We start from the raw sequence: 18,417 nt of genomic DNA, 5'->3' as shown, positions 1-18,417 counted from the left end.
CTCCCTGACACACAACAAAACATGTAATATTAGCTACTTTGACTGAAAATACCATTTCAAAATAATATATTTGTTGTAATGTATTGATAATGAAAAAAGTTTTCATTTCATCAGTGAATAATTAAATGAAAAACAATTGCCTTATATTGCTCTTATTCTTGAACTAACAAAAGGAGAAAAATAATAAATGTTAAAAAAAAAAAAAAAAAAGTAAATTCATGTTTAGCTACAGCTTGTTTTGGAGCCCACTGACCATATGTAGGTCTACCTAACGTTGCAACCACTGTGTGTATTTGACAAGTCTAGCTTTGATTGCTAGCAAAAAAATAGTGTACAGTATATACTTTTCCTGATTTTACAACGTTATTTATCCTCTAATGACTCAAACTTGCTAGCAAAAAGAAAGTACAACCATCATTCTATTCAGGTGCAACACAATCTCACACAAACAGTCACTTTAAATTTATGCACAATTTCAGAACTTAGCGGGGAAAAAACATCCTAAAATGAAAATGCATTTGTTCTGTTTGTCAGTCTTGCCTGCACCTGTCTGTGGGCTGCCGCGTGGCGAGCTTGGCTGCCGCTGTAGTACCGGTTGTTGGCGCGCAGCCCCGAGTTCTTCATGGCCCCGTGGGAGCTGCTGGTGGACGCGCGACTGCAGCAGTAGGAGTGGCGCAGGCACTTACTGTACTCCTTGTGGACCTGCCATGTACGAGAAAAGTGGTCAAGTCCTGTTTGTAAAGCGCGAACAGAGAACACGGCGTATCGCTGTGAAATACCTTTTTCTGAAGAGCGCAGTGGAAGATGAAAATGAACATGCCCTGGAAAGCGTTGAAAGTGGTGAAGAGGTACGCCATGATTAGCGAGTTCTCATTGATGAACATTAGGCCGAACGCCCAAGTCAGCCCTAAGAGGAACAACAGGGTGATGGCCCCCAAAACCCACGATCTGGGAAAAAAGCAAGGAATCATTTTACAATGCGTCCATAGAAGGCTTCAGTTCATTTAGCGTATTTTCTGGACTTTATATGGACTTTTTTTTCAACATTGACCATCAGTCGATTACCATGTTGATGACCCCGAAACACAGTGTCAGCAATAAAATTAACTTACAAGAATATTTATAATAATAAGTTGACAATGAGCGTTTTTTTTTTTTTGTTTCCCATCATTCTTGAGGGGAATTCTAAATCAGGCTGCTTAGGACAGCTATACTTTTCGCCAAAAACGTCATCCATTGAATACGGAACGCCCGCCGGTGTCGTGCCAATGTAGTTACCACCGTCCAAAATTGTATCCCCTGAGCGGAGCCATATAGAGGTAGATTTGTGTGTTTATTATTCAATCCAAAAAAAGTTGCTTCAATCAAAATATATATTGTCAACCCCAAAAAATCGCTTCAATAAGAAAAAAAAAAAAAAAAAGTGTGAATGTAAAAATAAATTTGAAACTCAAAAAATGCATGTTTGGGCCACATTTTGGCTAGGACATTTTTGTCTTTATTATTCAATCAAAAAATAAGTTGCTTAAAAAAAAAATGTTTAAAAAGAAAAATCACTTAAATCAAAAAAAGAAACATTTCAAGAAAAAGTTTTTGAATGTGAAAAAATATTTGAGATTGAAAATTTTGCATTTGAACACTTAATTTTTAATTGAAAAAGTTTTCTTTGATTGAAGCAATCCTTTTTCGTTTGGGCCATATTAAGGGTAGCACATTGGTGTCTCAATCATTTAATCCTTCAAAAAGTTATATTATTTTAAATATTTTCAAAGAAAATAATCATTTGAAAAATGAAATTGCCCTCCCCTAATATATATATATTTTTAATGAAAATTATATGCAAAGCAAATGACCATCTAAGGTGCTAGTCACTTGATCTGTTAGAATTTTTTTTTGGACCCATTATAAAAGTATATATTTTTTGTTCATTTAAGTCATTTTTGTTGCAGTTTTATTGCTTTACTATATATTCAATTACATGCAATGACACTTTTCGGGCACCAGGGGGGGCTGGCCTCCCCTTAAAATCTGTGTTTGTTGAGCTTTCAGTAAATGATACTGTAGCGACTTAACTGTTCTGCCCAAATGCATGATGGGAAGTTGGTCAACCATGACTGTTAGTAGTGGCTGCCAAAGCTTAACCGAATTATGCATTCCTTCCCAAATGAATGCATTTATTTTGTTTTGTCAAATGTAGGGCTGTCAAATTTATCACGTCAACGGGTGCTAATTAAATTTTTTAAGTTAATCACGTGAAAATAATTAGCGCAATTAACGCATTCGCGGTACGACTCATTCACGCATTGCCGCAAACAGCATACAATGGCGCCGTTTTATTTATATACAGAGATAAGAGGCAGAGTGGAGTAGATACATGCATTCATTTGGGCCGTGCTTTTAATTGGCAAAAGCTTTGTCATCTCTCCCACAGCAGCTATAAATATTGTGGGAAGCGACGTGGGGAAGAATGACATGAGTTGATCTTTTTCTTAATACCCTGTAGTGTACCCAACGCAGAGAAGATATAGCATTTGCAGCCACCACACACAGTCATGGTTGCACCACTTCCCATCATGCATTTGGGCAGAACAGTTAAGTCGCTACAGTATCATTTACTGAAAGCTCAACAAATACACTAGATGGCAATATTTACCGTAATTTTCGGACTATAAGCTGCTACTTTTTTCATTCATTATAAATTATAAATTATAAATCCTGCGGCTTATAGTCCAGTGCGGCTTATTTGTTGATTTATTTGGGTTAATAGTTAACACTTTTTTTGACAGCGGCGTCATAAGACCGTCATAATTATAACATGACACTATCATGGGCATTACTGAATGCTTATGACAGATGTCATTAAGTGTCATCTGGCAAATTATGTCACTAACTCCATTTGTGTCCATCTTGGATGTTTTACATCCATTCAAAATGTGAGAATTTGCCGGATAACACTAAAAGACATTTGCTATAAACATTCATTAATGCTCATGACAGTCTCATGTCATAATTATGATTGTCTAATGACAGTCTTATGGCGCCACTGTCAAATAACGTGTAACTAGCAAATAATGAAACAACTAGAACAGTAACTGAAGAAATAATTAGAACAGTACATGAATTTTGACTGTTATTTATATATGTAGCGCTGCAATGCATGCTAAGAGGCATGTTGGACGACAACAGTGTTGACAGCAGGTGGTAGCAAAGGTTGACTGTCTCCTCCAAGGGAACAGTGATGGCCAAATGAAGCTTCTTTTATTAATGATTAATTAATTATGCTTTGCAGCCACTTGGTTCAAAGCTTCATGTTGGTCCATTTGGTCTTAGACAGCCTTATGATGCCGCTGTCAAATAAAGTGCTACCGGTTAATATCTTTTGCAAATATCCTATAATACAGTGAGGAAGGCTGCGGCTTATTGTACAGTGCGGCTTATCTATGAACAAATGTCGTTTTCGTGTCAAATTTGGTGTGCGGCGGCTTATAGTCAGCTGCGCCTTATAGTGCGAAAATTACGGTAGTCACAAGATACAAACTCACATTTATCCTTTAAGAATTCCAAGTCTTTCTATCCGTGGATCCCTTTCACAGAAAGAATGTTAATAAAGTTAATGCCATCTTGTGGATTTATTGTTATAATATATAAATACAGTACTTATGTACAGTATGTTGAATGTATATATCTGTCTTATCTTTCCATTCCAACAATAATTTACAGAAAAATATGGCATATTTTAGAGATGGTTTGAATTGCGATTAATTACGATTAATTAATTTTTAAGCTGTGATTAACTCGATTAAAAAATTTAATCGTTTGACAGCCCTAGTTAAATGTACACCTTATGCCTAATATATACATAACACAATAAAACAGAATTGTTGTGGAACTCAAAATGTTGACTGGACAGTTATGGACTATGCACATTAAATCATTACCGTAATTTCCCGAATCTAAGGCGCACCCGTGTATAACGCGCACCCCAAATTTACTTGTAAAATCTAGGGGAAATTATTGTACCCGTTTATAACGCGCACCCTAATTTTAGCACCAATAAATAGAAGAATACAAGAAAACAGAGCTTGTGTACAGATACAGAGATGTCATTTTACTGACTGGTGAAACACAGCTCAAGCATAGCACATTGGTAGTTCAAAACATTAACGTGAACTGACAATATTTACGGTAATAATATGATTTGACAACTTCTCCAACTTACCAGAATCTAGGAGAAAACAAAACAGATGTGACTTTTCTTATAAAGGCTGCTGTATAACTTGCTCGTTTCCTCATGATGAATAAATGTTTCTTCCATGGATTGATACGGTAAAATGAAAGTGAGAACGTAAGTCGGAAATCCATGAGAGCTCATAGCTGTCATCACGAGAGTAACAAAAGGAACTATTGTTATTTGGGTTTGAGTTTCCCGAGGGACCGATATAGTTGACGGACACACATTTGTTATGGTCCGAATTGCGGAGCTGCAATAAACGTCGACTAATGAGTTCAAGAAACTGAATTCTGTGCTTTATGAAGAGTGAAAAAAGCAGAATTTAACACAGACGAAATCATTCGGCCGATTAGAGTGAAGTATTACCGAAACAAAACGGTGACGTCACGTACCATAATGGTCGGCAACGGGTGGCCGCATACGTTTCTTCAACACAACGTGGCTGTGTCAATGAAAAAAAATCGGTTTATATATATATGTAATACATATATATTTCTGTCTCCATCCATGTACCCGTTTATAATGCGCACCATGAGTTTACCAGTTGATTTTGGGGAAAAAAAGTGCGCGTTATATTCGGGAAATTACAGTAGTAACATCAAATATTACACAATACATCAAAGTATATCAGTAGCCGTGTCCTTAAGTCTTTCTGATAGTTTTCCCCTGACCTTTTTACTGAAATAATATAATGAAAACCTGAAATTATGGCTTTTAGTTTCGGCCACCCCAAGATTTTAAGTGGCCCCATCTGGCCACCCCTATGAAAAATTTCTGGAGGCGCCACTGGTCCACTCGCATTTCTCTGCATTTTCACTCTCAATGTGCTAAAACGGTGTCATTAGCCACGTTTACATGCTGACTTTTATTCATACCGATTCAAATCATTCCGAATGGAAATTTCAGATCAGCTGTTTACATGTCACTTCATCTATTCCGATCCAGCGTTTACATGTGACTGCCTTGATTCCGAAAGGACGTTTGACAACTGCCATCTGACATGCGCAGATTAATCAAAACAAAGTGTCACGTTGCAAAACATGGAGATCGATCGTCGGAGTGCTGCTGTTTTAACTTTAACCCACTTGTTGTGTTTGTGGGGTCGTATCCGCTTCTGCTGTTTTGCTCTTTTGCCTTGTAGTAGCCGGTTTTCCACCGGTTTCTAATCTGGTCAACGCTCCGGTCTATTCCGGCTTCGTGTAACCTCTCGTGAACTTTTTTTAAATAGTTCACTGTTCCTCGTTTTACGCACGTCTAAGCGAGTAATTATATTCAATTCTTTTCAAGTTTGAATTAAATACAATCTTTCCGCTGTGCAATCTTAGGTGCGGTGTGCTTGGAAGCCATGTTGCAATTGACGTTACTTACGTCACAAAGTGACGTCACCACGTCAGTACGGTGCATGTGCAGAAAGAACGCAACCAGACACCATTCCGCTTCCCTGTTTACATGATATAATTTTACTTCTAATCGGTTTGGGAAAAGGAATATTCCACCCCTGTGAATCGGAATGAAATTCCATTCGGTTTGGGCCTGTTCATTCTGAATGAGGTGTTTATATGGAACACATTTATTCGGTTTGAACAAATATTCCGATTGTAATTGGAATATTTGTCTCCATGTAAACGTGGCAACTGTAAACTGTAAACTGAGGCAACACATGAACGGTTCATTCTGTGCAGGCGTTAATTGCGTCAAATATTTTAACGTGATTAATTTTTAAAAAATAATTACCGCCCGTTAACGCGATAAATTTGACAGCCCTAATTAAAACCTATAAATGTTGAGGTGGTTTTAGTGAAAGCAGACACTGTTTTTACATCTGTGTGATTTTGACAAAGATCAGATCACATTTGATGGTGATTCCAAAAGGTTCAGATACTTTTTCATACCACTGTATCGACTAACTTTTGAGCTCTCAACATATCAGAGAATCAAGTTGTCTCCTTTAGAAGTTGCATGAAAAGCAAACAAAAAAACTTGAAAAGTTGATCTGAAAAGTCCATCTCACTTGATGCTATCCAGACGGCTGGAGTCAGGCTTGAGTGCCGACGAGTTTCGAATCATCTTGTGTAAAGTGATCATCAGCAGGACGAGGTTGATCTTAAACAAGAAAGAGAGAGAGACCAATCAAATAAAAATGCGGCGGAGCGTGGCGCCTAACGCGCGCCTATGCACTCTCGATAACCTTCGCCACCAGATACTCTTCAGGTTTGACTGTGCAATATCGAAAGTGCGCGAGGGAGAGCGAGAGAGCCATCACGCTGGCAGACAGTAAAGCTAATACCGTAATAACAAATGAAACGGGTCCAATGAAGCTCCAGATGAAGTAGTTATCCACCCGCAGCCAGCATCTGGAGTGGCACACAGAGGAGAAGGGAATTAGACCGAAGTGATCTCAAACACTGTCGCACGTTATTTGTCTGTCTCGGCGGATTATTACGCCGAGGCTAATCATCGGGCTTTTGCCTAAGTGTGTTCACGAACGCCGGCCAGCGGGGAGGCGTGAGATATTACGCTCCCCGCCGGGGGCCCTTCTCAATCAGCAGGTGCCGAAAAAGACCAGACAAAGAAAAAAAAAAGAAGATTGCCCGTCTCGGCACGTACGCTTTCTTGGTCCCGTAGCTCCTGTAGTCTAAGGCCGCCGAGATGCCCACCACCAGCGTGGGGAAGGAGTAGCCGCACAGGTAGTAGTACTTTTTGCGGGAGTATTCGCTCTCAAACACCTCCACCAGCATGAGATAGAGCTGCACGCCCTCCAGACACATCCACGAGAAGGCGGCCAAGAAGAAGAAATGCAGGAGTCCGGCGAAAATGGGACAGGCGATCTGAAGCCAAAGAGACGGAGGACAGACGAGAAAGAAGGAAGTTCAGGTGGAGAGGACAGAAAAGAGCCTAAACTAGCAGATAGTGTAAGCAGTTGGTGGAGAAGGAAAAAGCAGAAACCTGGCAAATGAAAACTCATTCCAATTCAAATACAACCCCTAGCAAAAAGTATGGAATCACCAGTTTCGGACGAGCGCTCACTCAGACATTTTATCATGTAGAACAAACTCAGATAAAAAGCTTGAAAAAAATAATGAATTAGTTCAAAAGTGCAAATCTGCAGCATTCAGAAACACTAAAAGAAATGAATAAAAACATTGTGGTGGTCAGTAAATGTTACTTTTATGGAGCAAGTGCAGGGAAATATATATGGAATCACTCCATTCTGAGGAAAAAAATATGAAGTCATGAGAAACAAACAGAGATCCTCCAGTTCTTTTTGACCCAGACATATCATTTAAAGCTCATATTAAACAAACCTGCAGAACAGCCTTTTTTCACCTGCGCAACATAGTCAAAATAATTTTTTTTGTCTAAAAACGATGCAGAAAAATTAATTCACGTGTACGTTACATCTAGATTGGATTACTGTAACTCCTTACTTGCAGCTTGTCCTAAAAGTTCCCTAAAAGGTCTTCAGCTAGTCCAGAACACAGCAGCAAGACTTTTAACTAATAGAAGAGAGCACATCACCCCTGTGCTCCAAGCCCTTCACTGGCTTCCAGTCGAGTTTAGAATTAAATCTAAAATCCTCCTTCTTTCATTTAAGACCAGGGGTCCCCAAACTACGGCCCGCGGGTCGGATACGGCCTGCCTCCACATTTAGTCCGGCCCCTTGAACAATACCAGACAGCATTTTGATTTTTTTTTTGTTCTCAATAGTGTTATTTATCTCCTAGCGTTTTTCTGTGAAGAACTCAGAGAGGGTTATTTGGTTATTATCTATTTAATTAATAGTGTTGTTTTTATTATTATAATATTATATTATATTATTATTTTCATTTTATTTACTTTTGTTCCGTGAAGAATCCAGAAAGGGTTATTTGATTGTGGCTTTCTGAAAAACAAGACTTTTTTACATTTAGGCACTCCTGCAATCGTCACACTTTTTCTGTTACAAACTGACCCCGGCCCCTCATCAGAGAAGGGAAAAGTTATGTGGCCCTTACAGGAAAAATTTGGGGACCCCTGTTTAAGACCATTAATGCTTTGGGGCCATCTTATCTCACCAATGCTCTGGTTCCATACCGCCCCAACAGAACACTCCATTCTCAGAATGCAGGTCTACTGGTAGTTCCCAGGGTCTCTAAAAGTACAGTAGGAGCTAGAGCCTTTAGCTACCAAGCTCCTGTCTTATGGAATCAGCTTCCAGCTAGTATTAAAGAAGCCGACACAGTCTGTACATTTAAGATTAGACTAAAAACGTTCCTATTTGACAAAGCTTATGGTCAGGCTAGTTGAAATCAGACTAGACTCACAGTTCAGTCTAAGCTGCACTAGAACCTATAATGCTGGGGGAAGTACAGCCACTGAGTCCTATCCCGTTTCTCACTCTACCTACCACTTATCTTTACTTTATTTCTCTTTTCTAATTCTAATATCTAGTTGACTAGTCTCTTCATCACGAGTCACCCGGTGTCCCCTTTCCCCCCTCCCCTCTGGGGGGAGGGGCTATTTTTCAGCTGCAGCCTCCTGACTATCCTGACCCCTTGCTGGATGGACGTCCTCGTTGCCTCCCACCGTCTCATCTGGCTAGATGGACCCCCTCTTGTTTCTTCATTCCATTGCATCGCTACAAACTGGACCTCCTGCTGTTAATACCCACCATCAGTCCAGATGCATCTATAGCCTGTCTGTCCTGGGAGAGGATCTCTCCTGACTGTGGTTCTCCCCAAGGTTTCTCATTTTTCCCCACTGGGTTTTTGGAGTTTTTCCTTGCCGACATGGAGGGTCTAAGGATGGGGGATGCCCAGGACATTAACTCATCTAATTCATCTACTGTTTCTGACTTTGTATCATATTGACTCTGCAAAGCCCTCTGAGACAACCTTGTTGTGATATAGGGCTATACAAATAAAATCGAATTGAATTCAATAGAGATAACAATCAAAACACATCTCCAGTATTTAGTAGCACCACCTTTTATGATAGCTTGCAGTCTCTGAGGCATGGACTTGATGAGTATTCTTCATCAATTTGGTGCCAACTCTTTTTGAATGCAGTTGCCAGATCATCCTCGCAGGTCGGAGCCTTGCTGTGGACCATTTTTTTTCAATTTCCACCACAGGTTTTCGATAGGGTTGAGATCTGGGCTATTTGCAGGCCATCACATTGACTGGATGAGTCTTTCTCCAAAAAAATGCTTTAACAGTTTTAGCTCTGTGGCATGATGCATTGTCATCTTGGAAAATAACATATTTTTAATTGAAGGGATAAGAAAGCTGTCTAAAATTTCAAAGTAAACGTGTGCATTTATTGAAGATTTAACCACAGTCATCTCCCAAGTGCCTTTGCCTGACATGCAGCCCAATATCATCAAGGACTGAGAGCATTTTTATGTTTTCTTAAGGCAGTCATCTTTGTAAATCTCACTGGAACGGCACCAAACCAAAGTTCCAGCATCATCACCTTGTCCAATGCAGATTCTTGATTCTTGACAAGCTTTTTATCTGAGTTTGTTCTACATGATAAAATGTCTGAGAAAGTGCTCGTCCGAGACTGGTGATTCCATACTTTTTGCTAGGGGTTGTAGATTTGATCTCTATCAACATCAATGGCAGTGAAAAAGTGACCTACCAATACATTTAATATTTTCTGGTAAGATTTATTCCCCCCGACATTTTTCTAGATCTGCCCGAAGCTTGAAAGTTCTGTCTGATTTCTACTCTGTTTGTACACAGTGGGAGAAAAACAACTAACTAAAAATAAAACTAAACTCCAATGAAAAATCAAAAGATATTATAAGCTTGCACCATGTTTTTACTCTAAGGGGCCGTTTACACGGTGACGCTCCGAGAATATGACACATTTCATGTTTGCATTTACATGTTTCCGTCTTGGTTCCGTCACCATTCGAACGATGTCGCAATTCTGCGTGAAAGGAATGTAGTGTTCATGCAAGGCCCTAGGGGGCCGTGCAATTTAAGGCGACGGCAATGACAACAGCCTCTTCAGCCCGGATGACAACAAACCTGCCCACTCGCAGCAACGGCATCCGCGCGTTTATTTCTTTAGCTTCAAAAGCACAAAAACACGAACATAAGATATACAGTGCCCTCCATAATTATTGACACCCCTGGTTAAGATGTGTTTTTTAGCTTCTAATATATATTTTTTTAATCCAAATAATACGGGACCTTAATGGAAAAAAAAAAAAAAAAAAAAAAATCCAATCTTCAATACAAGTGCATTTATTCAGTGGGGAAAAAAATCCCACATAAAGAAATAATTATTTGACATCAAATAATGTGTGTCACAATTATTAGCACCCCTGGTGTTAATACTTTGTACAACTCCCTTTTGCCAACAAAACAAGGTCTGGGGACTGAGATGGCCATGGGAGGAGCTTGACTTTGTGTCTGGTGAACCATTTCTGTGTAGATTTGGCTATATGTTTAGGGTCATTGTCTTGCTGAAAGATCCAGTGACGACCCATCTTCAGCTTTCGTGCAGAGGGTAACAGATTTTGATTTGAAATGCCTTGGTATTTCAAAGCATTCATGATGCCAAGCACCCTAACAAGGTTCCCAGGGCCTTTGGAAGCGAAACAGCCCCACAGCATCACTGACCCACCCCCATACTTCACAGTGGGTATGAGGTGCTTTTCAGCATGCGCATCTTTCGTGGCAGGCCAGACCCACTTAGAGTGTTTGTTGCCAAAAAGCTCAGTCTTGGGTTCATCTGACCAAAACACACGGTCCCAGTTGAAGCCCCAATACCGCTTGGCGAACTCCAGACGTTTGCGTTTATGATTGTGAGTGAGGAAAGGTTTTCTCCGTGCATGCCTCCCAAACAGCTTGTTGGCGTGTAGACAGCACCTCATACCCACTGTGAAGTATGGGGTTGGGTCAGTGACTCGGTGGGGCTGTTTCGCTTCCAAAGGCCCTGAGAACCTTGTTAGGGTGCATGGGATCATGAATACTTTGAAATACCAGGACATTTTAAATCAAAATCTGTTGCCCTCTGCCCGAAAGCTGAAGATGGGTTGTCACTGGGTCTTTCAGCAAGACGATGACCCTAAACTTATTAAAATTAAAAATAACATAAAAACATTAAAGGGAACCTCAGACTTAAAGACTTGTAGGCTCTTATGAGCCACATCTGTTTTCTTTGACTAAAATATGTTACTAGAAACACATAGAATATTGGCATTGATTTAAAAATCGATAATATTTAGTACATGTTTTGACCTACGAAACCTTGGTCTCGTGTGTGACGTAGGGACAAAGTTTGTCGCAGCTCGTGACGTTTCCACAGTTAAATCTTCGGTTATCAGTGTCCACATTATGGCGCCACAAACGCAGTTCTTCAAGCGGAAGTTCAGATTTTTTTACATCAGGCTGAATCTTCAAGTTATCGTAGGTTTAATTAGTCGGTGGAGTTGATTTCAACAAATTCCGTGCAGTTTATCAGTTATTTGTTAGTTTCAGGGCACCAGAGTGGCTAAGCTAGCGCGGGTCAATGGTGCCTGCTTAGCATTCCTAAAAAAAAAAATGATATTAACACATGTAACAGTCTTTTACGTTTTTTTTTTTTTTTTTTTTTTTTTTTTTACAAGAGACATCTCTGGGTTCTGATTCAATTTAGCTCTAAAGCACAAAGCTGGAAATCCATTTTAAAGCAATAAAACTGGCCACTGGAGGGCAGTAGCGCATTTGGTAAGACACGCAATCAGATGCAACGGCCGGGCCGCACGGCCGGGCCGCCGGCAGAAGACGACCGAATGGAGAACGACCTAGAGGACGCCCGGGATGCCAGGCGCTGGACGACCGAGCAGAACGACCGGGACCACCAGTGCCGCGGATGATGCCGTTGAGTCCGTGCTGCTCGCCGAGCAGACTCCGCAGAGACTCAAAAAAATCCATCTTTATGAGACAGGCGGCGATTTAAAGTTTACCTGGCTGTCGTGGCCACAACAGCGTAATCTCTCAGTTAGTTATGTGTAAATAAATTGTTACTTTGCTATCAAAAGCTCTATTTGTCTTGTTGTTTATGTTATTTTGTCAAAGGAAAACATTATTCAGATGTTTTGGATGTCACAGAAGCAAAAAAAATAGCTGTGTTAAAGTCAAAGTTATCTTTGAAATGTATGCTTTCACAAAAATTTCTCAATTTCTGTGTTTTTTCATCAGAAATTGGAAAATTGCTCAAACTAAGCTATTTTCTAATGCTGATTTCTAAAGAATGGAAAATAACTTTTATTTCCTGCTGAAGAAGAGAGTCTAATCTTTCTTCTGGTGGGTTCCATGTTTATATAGCAGTAGAACAGAATTTTTTGTGGGCCTTGCAAAATCAGTCAAAATCCAGTAAAACGGCCGGGAGCGAAGGGTGTTGGGAGGCTGGGAGTGAAAGAATGAGTTAATCACTTCCTATTAGTTTGGGGATGTTCTTCAGTCACTTCCTTTTTCAATAACCCAAAATCAACAGGAAGTGACCCGTAAATGCCCCAAAAGGAAAAAGAAGTGACCGGAAATTAACCGGAAATGACACGAAATGCCCCAAAATTAACTCTTTGTCTGGCTTTCGCTGCCACTGACGGCCATAGACTTAGACGGCCAGATTACTTCTTGTCGATTTTAAGTAACTTCCTATTAATTTGGGGGAATTCTTGAGTCACTTCCTGTTCAGTAACCCAAAATCAACAGGAAGTGACGTGCAAATGCTTTTAAATCAATTGGAAGTGACCCAGAAAAGCCCAAAAATCAACAAGACGTGACAGAAAATCAACAGCAAATGACCTGAAATGCCCCAAAATTTTACTCATTGGTTGCCATTGACCTCCATAGCCATGAACAATTCTTCATTTTCTGCCATCCCTCCCACTTCAACCGGATTGCACTTTTACTAGTGATAAACTCACAGCAGAAGGATGAAAATAGCTTGTTTTTCTGTTTATTAGTTGAATTCTAGAATGATTTCCTGACCAATGTAGCGATAATTGTTGTACTGTAAGATCATTGTTATCGTACCTGATAGTCGGTCTTATCGATACCGATGAGGAAGAGCAGCTCAGCGATGAAGAGGTTGATGCACAGGTTCTTGTGGATGGTGTTGCGGTCGGTCTGCAGGCCTCGCAGGAAGCAGAAAGTGGAGATGCAGATGGCCAGGCACACCAGCGAGATGACAATCCCCACCCAGGTGATGACGAACAGAATCAGCTCGTGCATTCTTCCCTGGAACTGAGAAAAAATATAGCCGTGAGGGGGAGGAAAAATACAAATATAGGGAACGTGAGGACAAATTGAGGCGGCACCGACATGAGAAAGAAGTGCGAGAAAGACAGCGGGATGAGCGATGGGGAGCGACACAACAAACGGGAAAGGGAGAAAAACGGCACCGTCGCTCCATTTAATATTTGTAAATATATGCAAAGAGCTAAAGTGTGAAGACAAGAGACAAGGCATCTTGGGTAAGAAAAAAAAAATCATGTGAATGTCAGCTGGAAATAGCGGGAGGAGGAATCGTGAGCCTCCGCGAGTGTCGGCTCGAAAGACGGAAAGAGGGAAATATTTCAAAACAAAGAGCCTGTCAGCTTCCCGAGCTCGCATTAACGTGTTTGCATTAATTACTCCCACTGCTGGACTGCGTGCCCATTAGAAGCGGGCACTGCCACGCATTTCCTTCATCAATGATCGGTAAAATTAACAATCAATTATCCCTTCATTGTTAATATGGTTTGACTCATTTCAAACTAGTAACAAAAGCCTCCCTCCACTTAGAAATAGAAAAAAAAAACAGAAAACTTACTACACTAGGGCAAGTGCCTATTTTTGATAAGTTGATAAAAATAATAAAAAACAAATAAACTTAACCCCATAAATACAGTGGGGCAAATAAGCATTTAGTCAACCACAATTGTGCAAGTTCTCCTACTTGAAAAGATTAGAGAGGCCTGTAATTGTCAACATGGGTAAACCTCAACCATTAGAGACAGAATGTGGAAAAAAAAAAAAAACAGAAAATCACATTATTTGATTTTTAAAGAGTTTATTTCCAAATTAGAGCGGAAAATAAGTATTTGGTCACCTACAAACAAACAAGATTTCTGGCTTCTTCTACGAGGTCTAACGAGGCTCCACTCGTTACCTGTATTATAATGGCACCTGTTTTAACTTATTATCGGTATAGAAGACACCTGTCCACAACCTCAGTCAGTCACACTCCAAACTCCACTATGGCCAAGACCAAAGAGCTGTCGAAGGACACCAGAGACAAAATTGTAGACCTGCACCAGGCTGGGAAGACTGAATCTACAATAAGTAAAACGCTTGGTGTAAAGAAATCAGCTGTGGGAGCAATTATTAAGAAAATGGAAGACATACAAGACCACTGATAATCTCCCTCGATCTGGGGCTCCATGCAAGATCTCAACCCGTGGCGTCAAAATGATAACAAGAATGGTGAGCAAAAATCCCAGAACCACACGGGGGGAACTAGTGAACAACCTACAGAGAGCTGGGACCACAGTAACAAAGGCTACTATCAGTAACACAATGCGCCGCCAGTGACTCAAATCCTGCACTGCCAGACGTGTCCCCCTGCTGAAGAAAGTACACGTCCAGGCCCGTCTGCGGTTCGCGAGAGAGCATTTGGATGATCCAGAAGAGGATTGGCAGAATGTGTTATGGTCAGATGAAACCAAAATAGAACTTTTTGGTAGAAACACAGGTTCTCGTGTTTGGAGGAGAAAGAATACTGAATTGCATCCGAAGAACACCATACCCACTGTGAAGCATGGGGGTGGAAACATCATGCTTTGGTGCTGTTTTTCTGCAAAGGGATCAGGACGACTGATCTGTGTAAAGCAGGGGTGTCCAAACTTTTTGCAAAGGGGGCCAGATTTGGTGTGGTAAAAATGTGGAGGGCCGACCATGGCTGACGTCCTTTACGGAGAACAATATATTTAAGCAAATTTTAGCAGGCCATTCTGTGTGTCACATTTGCTTTATTATTATTTTTTTAAATTAATTTAGTGCTGTCAAAATTTGAATGAATGGTAATGATTTGGTAATGAATTTTTAAAATTAATCACATTAAAATATTTGACGCAATTAACGCACAAGCCCCGCTCAAACAGATTAAAATGACAGCACAGTTTCATGTCCACTTGATACTTATGTTTTTTGGTGTTTTGTCGCACTCTGCTGGCGCTTGGGTGCGACTGATTTTATGGGTTTCAGCACCATGAGCATTGTGTAATTATTGACATCAACAATGGCGAGCTACTAGTTTATGTTTTGATTTAAAATTTTACAAATTTTATTAAAACGAAAACATTAAGAGGGGTTTTAATATAAAATTTCTATAACATGTACCAACATTTATCTTTTAAGAACTACAAGTCTCTATCTATGGATCGCTTTAACAGAATGTTAATGTTAATGCCATCTTGTTGATTTATTTTTATAATAAACAAATACAGTACTTATGTACAGTATGTTGAATGTATATATCCATATTGTGTCTTATCTTTCCATTACAACAATAATTTACAGAAAAATATGGCATATTTTATAGATGGTTTGAATTGCGATTAATTACGATTAATTAATTTTTAAGCTGTGATTAACGTGATTAAAAATTTTAATCGTTTGAAAGCCCTAAATTAATTATTTCAACAATCTCGCAACTATCCATTTTGGCGTTCTCTGTCGACTCTCGGGCTCTTGCGAAATACTGCTGCTGTAAAATTAAACTAGCTTCAAGTTGCTTCAATTTCTCGCTACGTATTTTCCCTGTAATCTTGTCGTACATGTCAGCGTGTCTTGTTTGGTAATATCGCCTCACATTGAACTCTTTAAAAACAGTGACTGTCTCTTTGCAAAGGACGCAGACACATTTGTTGTGTATTTTAGAGAAGAAATAGTCCAATTTCCACCTACCCTTGAAGCGTCGGCCGTCACAGTCAACTTTCTTTTTTTTGTTGATTGTCGCCATTTTAGAAATGGGGAATAAAGGATAACATGGGGTAATGTTGCTTAGAGTGCTGCTGCCTTTTAGTGGGTAAATGAGGAGCAGCATTTCGTGTGTAAGCTACTTCTTATGCTGGTAGCAGTACTGCTCACCAATTTATTAAGTCTGTGTGCGGGCCAGACGTTATTGATTTTATGACAGAGGCTGGGGGCCGGATGAAATTTGACCATGGGCTGCATTTGGCCTCCGGGCCGGACTTTGGACATGTCTGGTGTAAAGGAAAGAATGAATGGGGCCATGTATCGAGAGATTTTGAGTGAAAATCTCCTTCCATCATCAAGGGTATTGAAGATGAGATGTGGCTGGGTCTTCCAGCATGACAATGATCCCAAACACACAGCCATGGCAACAAAGGAGTGGCTTTGGAAGAAGCATTTCAAGATCCTGGAGTGGCCTAGCCAGTCTCCAGATCTCAACCCCATAGAAAATCTGTGGAGGGAGTTGAAAGTCCGTGTTGCCCAACGACAGCCCCGAAACATCACTGGTCTATTAATTTCCACGTAAATCGGAATTAACTCTTTAAATTTTCAAAATAACTACCCAAAATTCCAAAAGTATTGTATTTTGTTTACCGATGGAGGTTTCACTGCCCTCTGGTGACGGCGTTGGGTTTGGCTGAACTGTCATCTTTATGACTTAGGAGCAGACTTAGACATCTGACATGGATAATGGATAGCTGCGCTCTGGTTTGGCCCACACAAGGCTATAAGTTGTTTCAGCTAATATATGTTTGTGTATGCATTTGGAATTAAGTTTAGAGCTAGAGTTTGTGGAGTTACATGTGAGGGATTTGCTTTGAGAATTGTAACTACGTCAGCATTTGTAGCATTTAAGTTAGCAAACTTTTGTTTGGAAAATTAGGTAAATTTACCCTACTAAATTTACATATTGATCAGAAATGAAGGACGTTTGAACACCATTTGTTTTGTGTCAAGTGCTATATTGTTAAAATGCGTGTCGTTTTGAACATACAGTTGTGGTCAAAAGTTTACACACACTTGTGAAGAACATAATGTCATGGCTCTCTTGAGTTTCCAGTTATTTCCACAACTCTGATTCTTCTCTGATAGAGTGATTGGAACAGATACTTCTTTGTCACAAAAACATTCATGAAGTTTGGTTCTTTTATGACTTTATTATGGGTGAACAGAAAAAAGTGATCAAATCTGCTGGGTCAAAAATATACATACAGCAGCGCTCATATTTGGTAACATGTCCCTTGGCCATTTTGACTTCAATTAGGCGCTTTTGGTAGCCATCCACAACCTTCTGGCAGGCTTCTGGTTGAGTCTTTGACCACTCCTCTTGACAGAATTGGTGCAGTTCAGTTAAATTTGATGGCTTTCTGACATGGACTTGTTTCTTCAGCATTGTCCACAAGTTCTCAATGGGTTTTAAGTCAGGACTTTGGGAAGGCCATTCGAAAACCTTAATTCTAGCCTGATTTAGCCATTCCATTACCACTTTTGATGTGTGTTTGGGGTCATTGTCCTGTTGGAACACCCAACTGCGCCTGAGACCCAATCTTCGGGCTGATGACGTTAGGTTATCTTGAGGAATTTGAAGGTAATCCTCCTTCTTCATTATCCCATTTACTCTCTGTAAAGCACCAGTTCCACTGGCAGCAAAACAGCCCCACAGCATAATACTACCACCACCGTGCTTGACGGTAGGCATGGTGTACTTGGGGTTAAAGGCCTCACCTTTTCTCCTCCAAACATATTGCTGGGCATTGTGGCCAAACAGCTCGATTTTTGTTTCGTCTGACCACAGAACTTTCTACCAGAAGGTCTTATCTTTGTCCATGTGATCAGCAGCAAACTTCAGTCGAGCTTCAAGGTGCCGCTTTTGGAGCAAGGGCTTCCTTCTTGCACGGCAGCCTCTCAGTCCATGGAGATGCAAAACACACTTGACTGTGGACACTGACACCTGTGTTCCAGCAGCTTCTAATTCTTGGCAGATCTGCTTTTTGGTGATTCTCGGTTGAATCTTCACCCTCCTGACCAATTTTCTCTCAGCAGCAGGTGATAGCTTGCGTTTTCTTCCTGATCGTGGCAGTAACAAAACAGTGCTATGCACTTTATACTTACAAACAATTGTTTGCACTGTTGCTCTTGGGACCTGCAGCTGCTTTGAAATGGCTCCAAGTGACTTTCCTGACTTGTTCA

The 18,417-nt window shown here is 40.3% G+C and overlaps 1 protein-coding gene across 11 annotated transcripts in view; it reads right to left on the bottom strand.

Moving 5' to 3' along the window:
- Positions 1–18,417, bottom strand: part of LOC130932163 (adhesion G protein-coupled receptor L1-like) — a 510,564-nt gene that overhangs the window by 29,689 nt on the left and 462,458 nt on the right. For 9 of the 11 annotated variants that reach the window (XM_057861607.1, XM_057861610.1, XM_057861613.1 and 6 more), the window contains 6 exons: positions 13,246–13,455; positions 6,839–7,059; positions 6,519–6,585; positions 6,243–6,334; positions 780–948; positions 541–702 (listed from right to left, as the gene is read on the bottom strand). In XM_057861607.1, the coding sequence (XP_057717590.1) occupies positions 541–702; positions 780–948; positions 6,243–6,334; positions 6,519–6,585; positions 6,839–7,059; positions 13,246–13,455 (921 nt within the window). The remainder of the gene's footprint in view (positions 1–540; positions 703–779; positions 949–6,242; positions 6,335–6,518; positions 6,586–6,838; positions 7,060–13,245; positions 13,456–18,417) is intronic. The other 2 variants (XM_057861611.1, XM_057861612.1) reach the window with 1 other exon arrangement.

This window comes from Corythoichthys intestinalis, chromosome 16, assembly GCF_030265065.1.
Source record: "Corythoichthys intestinalis isolate RoL2023-P3 chromosome 16, ASM3026506v1, whole genome shotgun sequence".
NCBI classification, from domain to species: domain Eukaryota; kingdom Metazoa; phylum Chordata; class Actinopteri; order Syngnathiformes; family Syngnathidae; genus Corythoichthys; species Corythoichthys intestinalis.
Note: the sequence above shows the minus strand (reverse complement) of the source record. Positions and strands in the feature narration are given on the sequence as shown.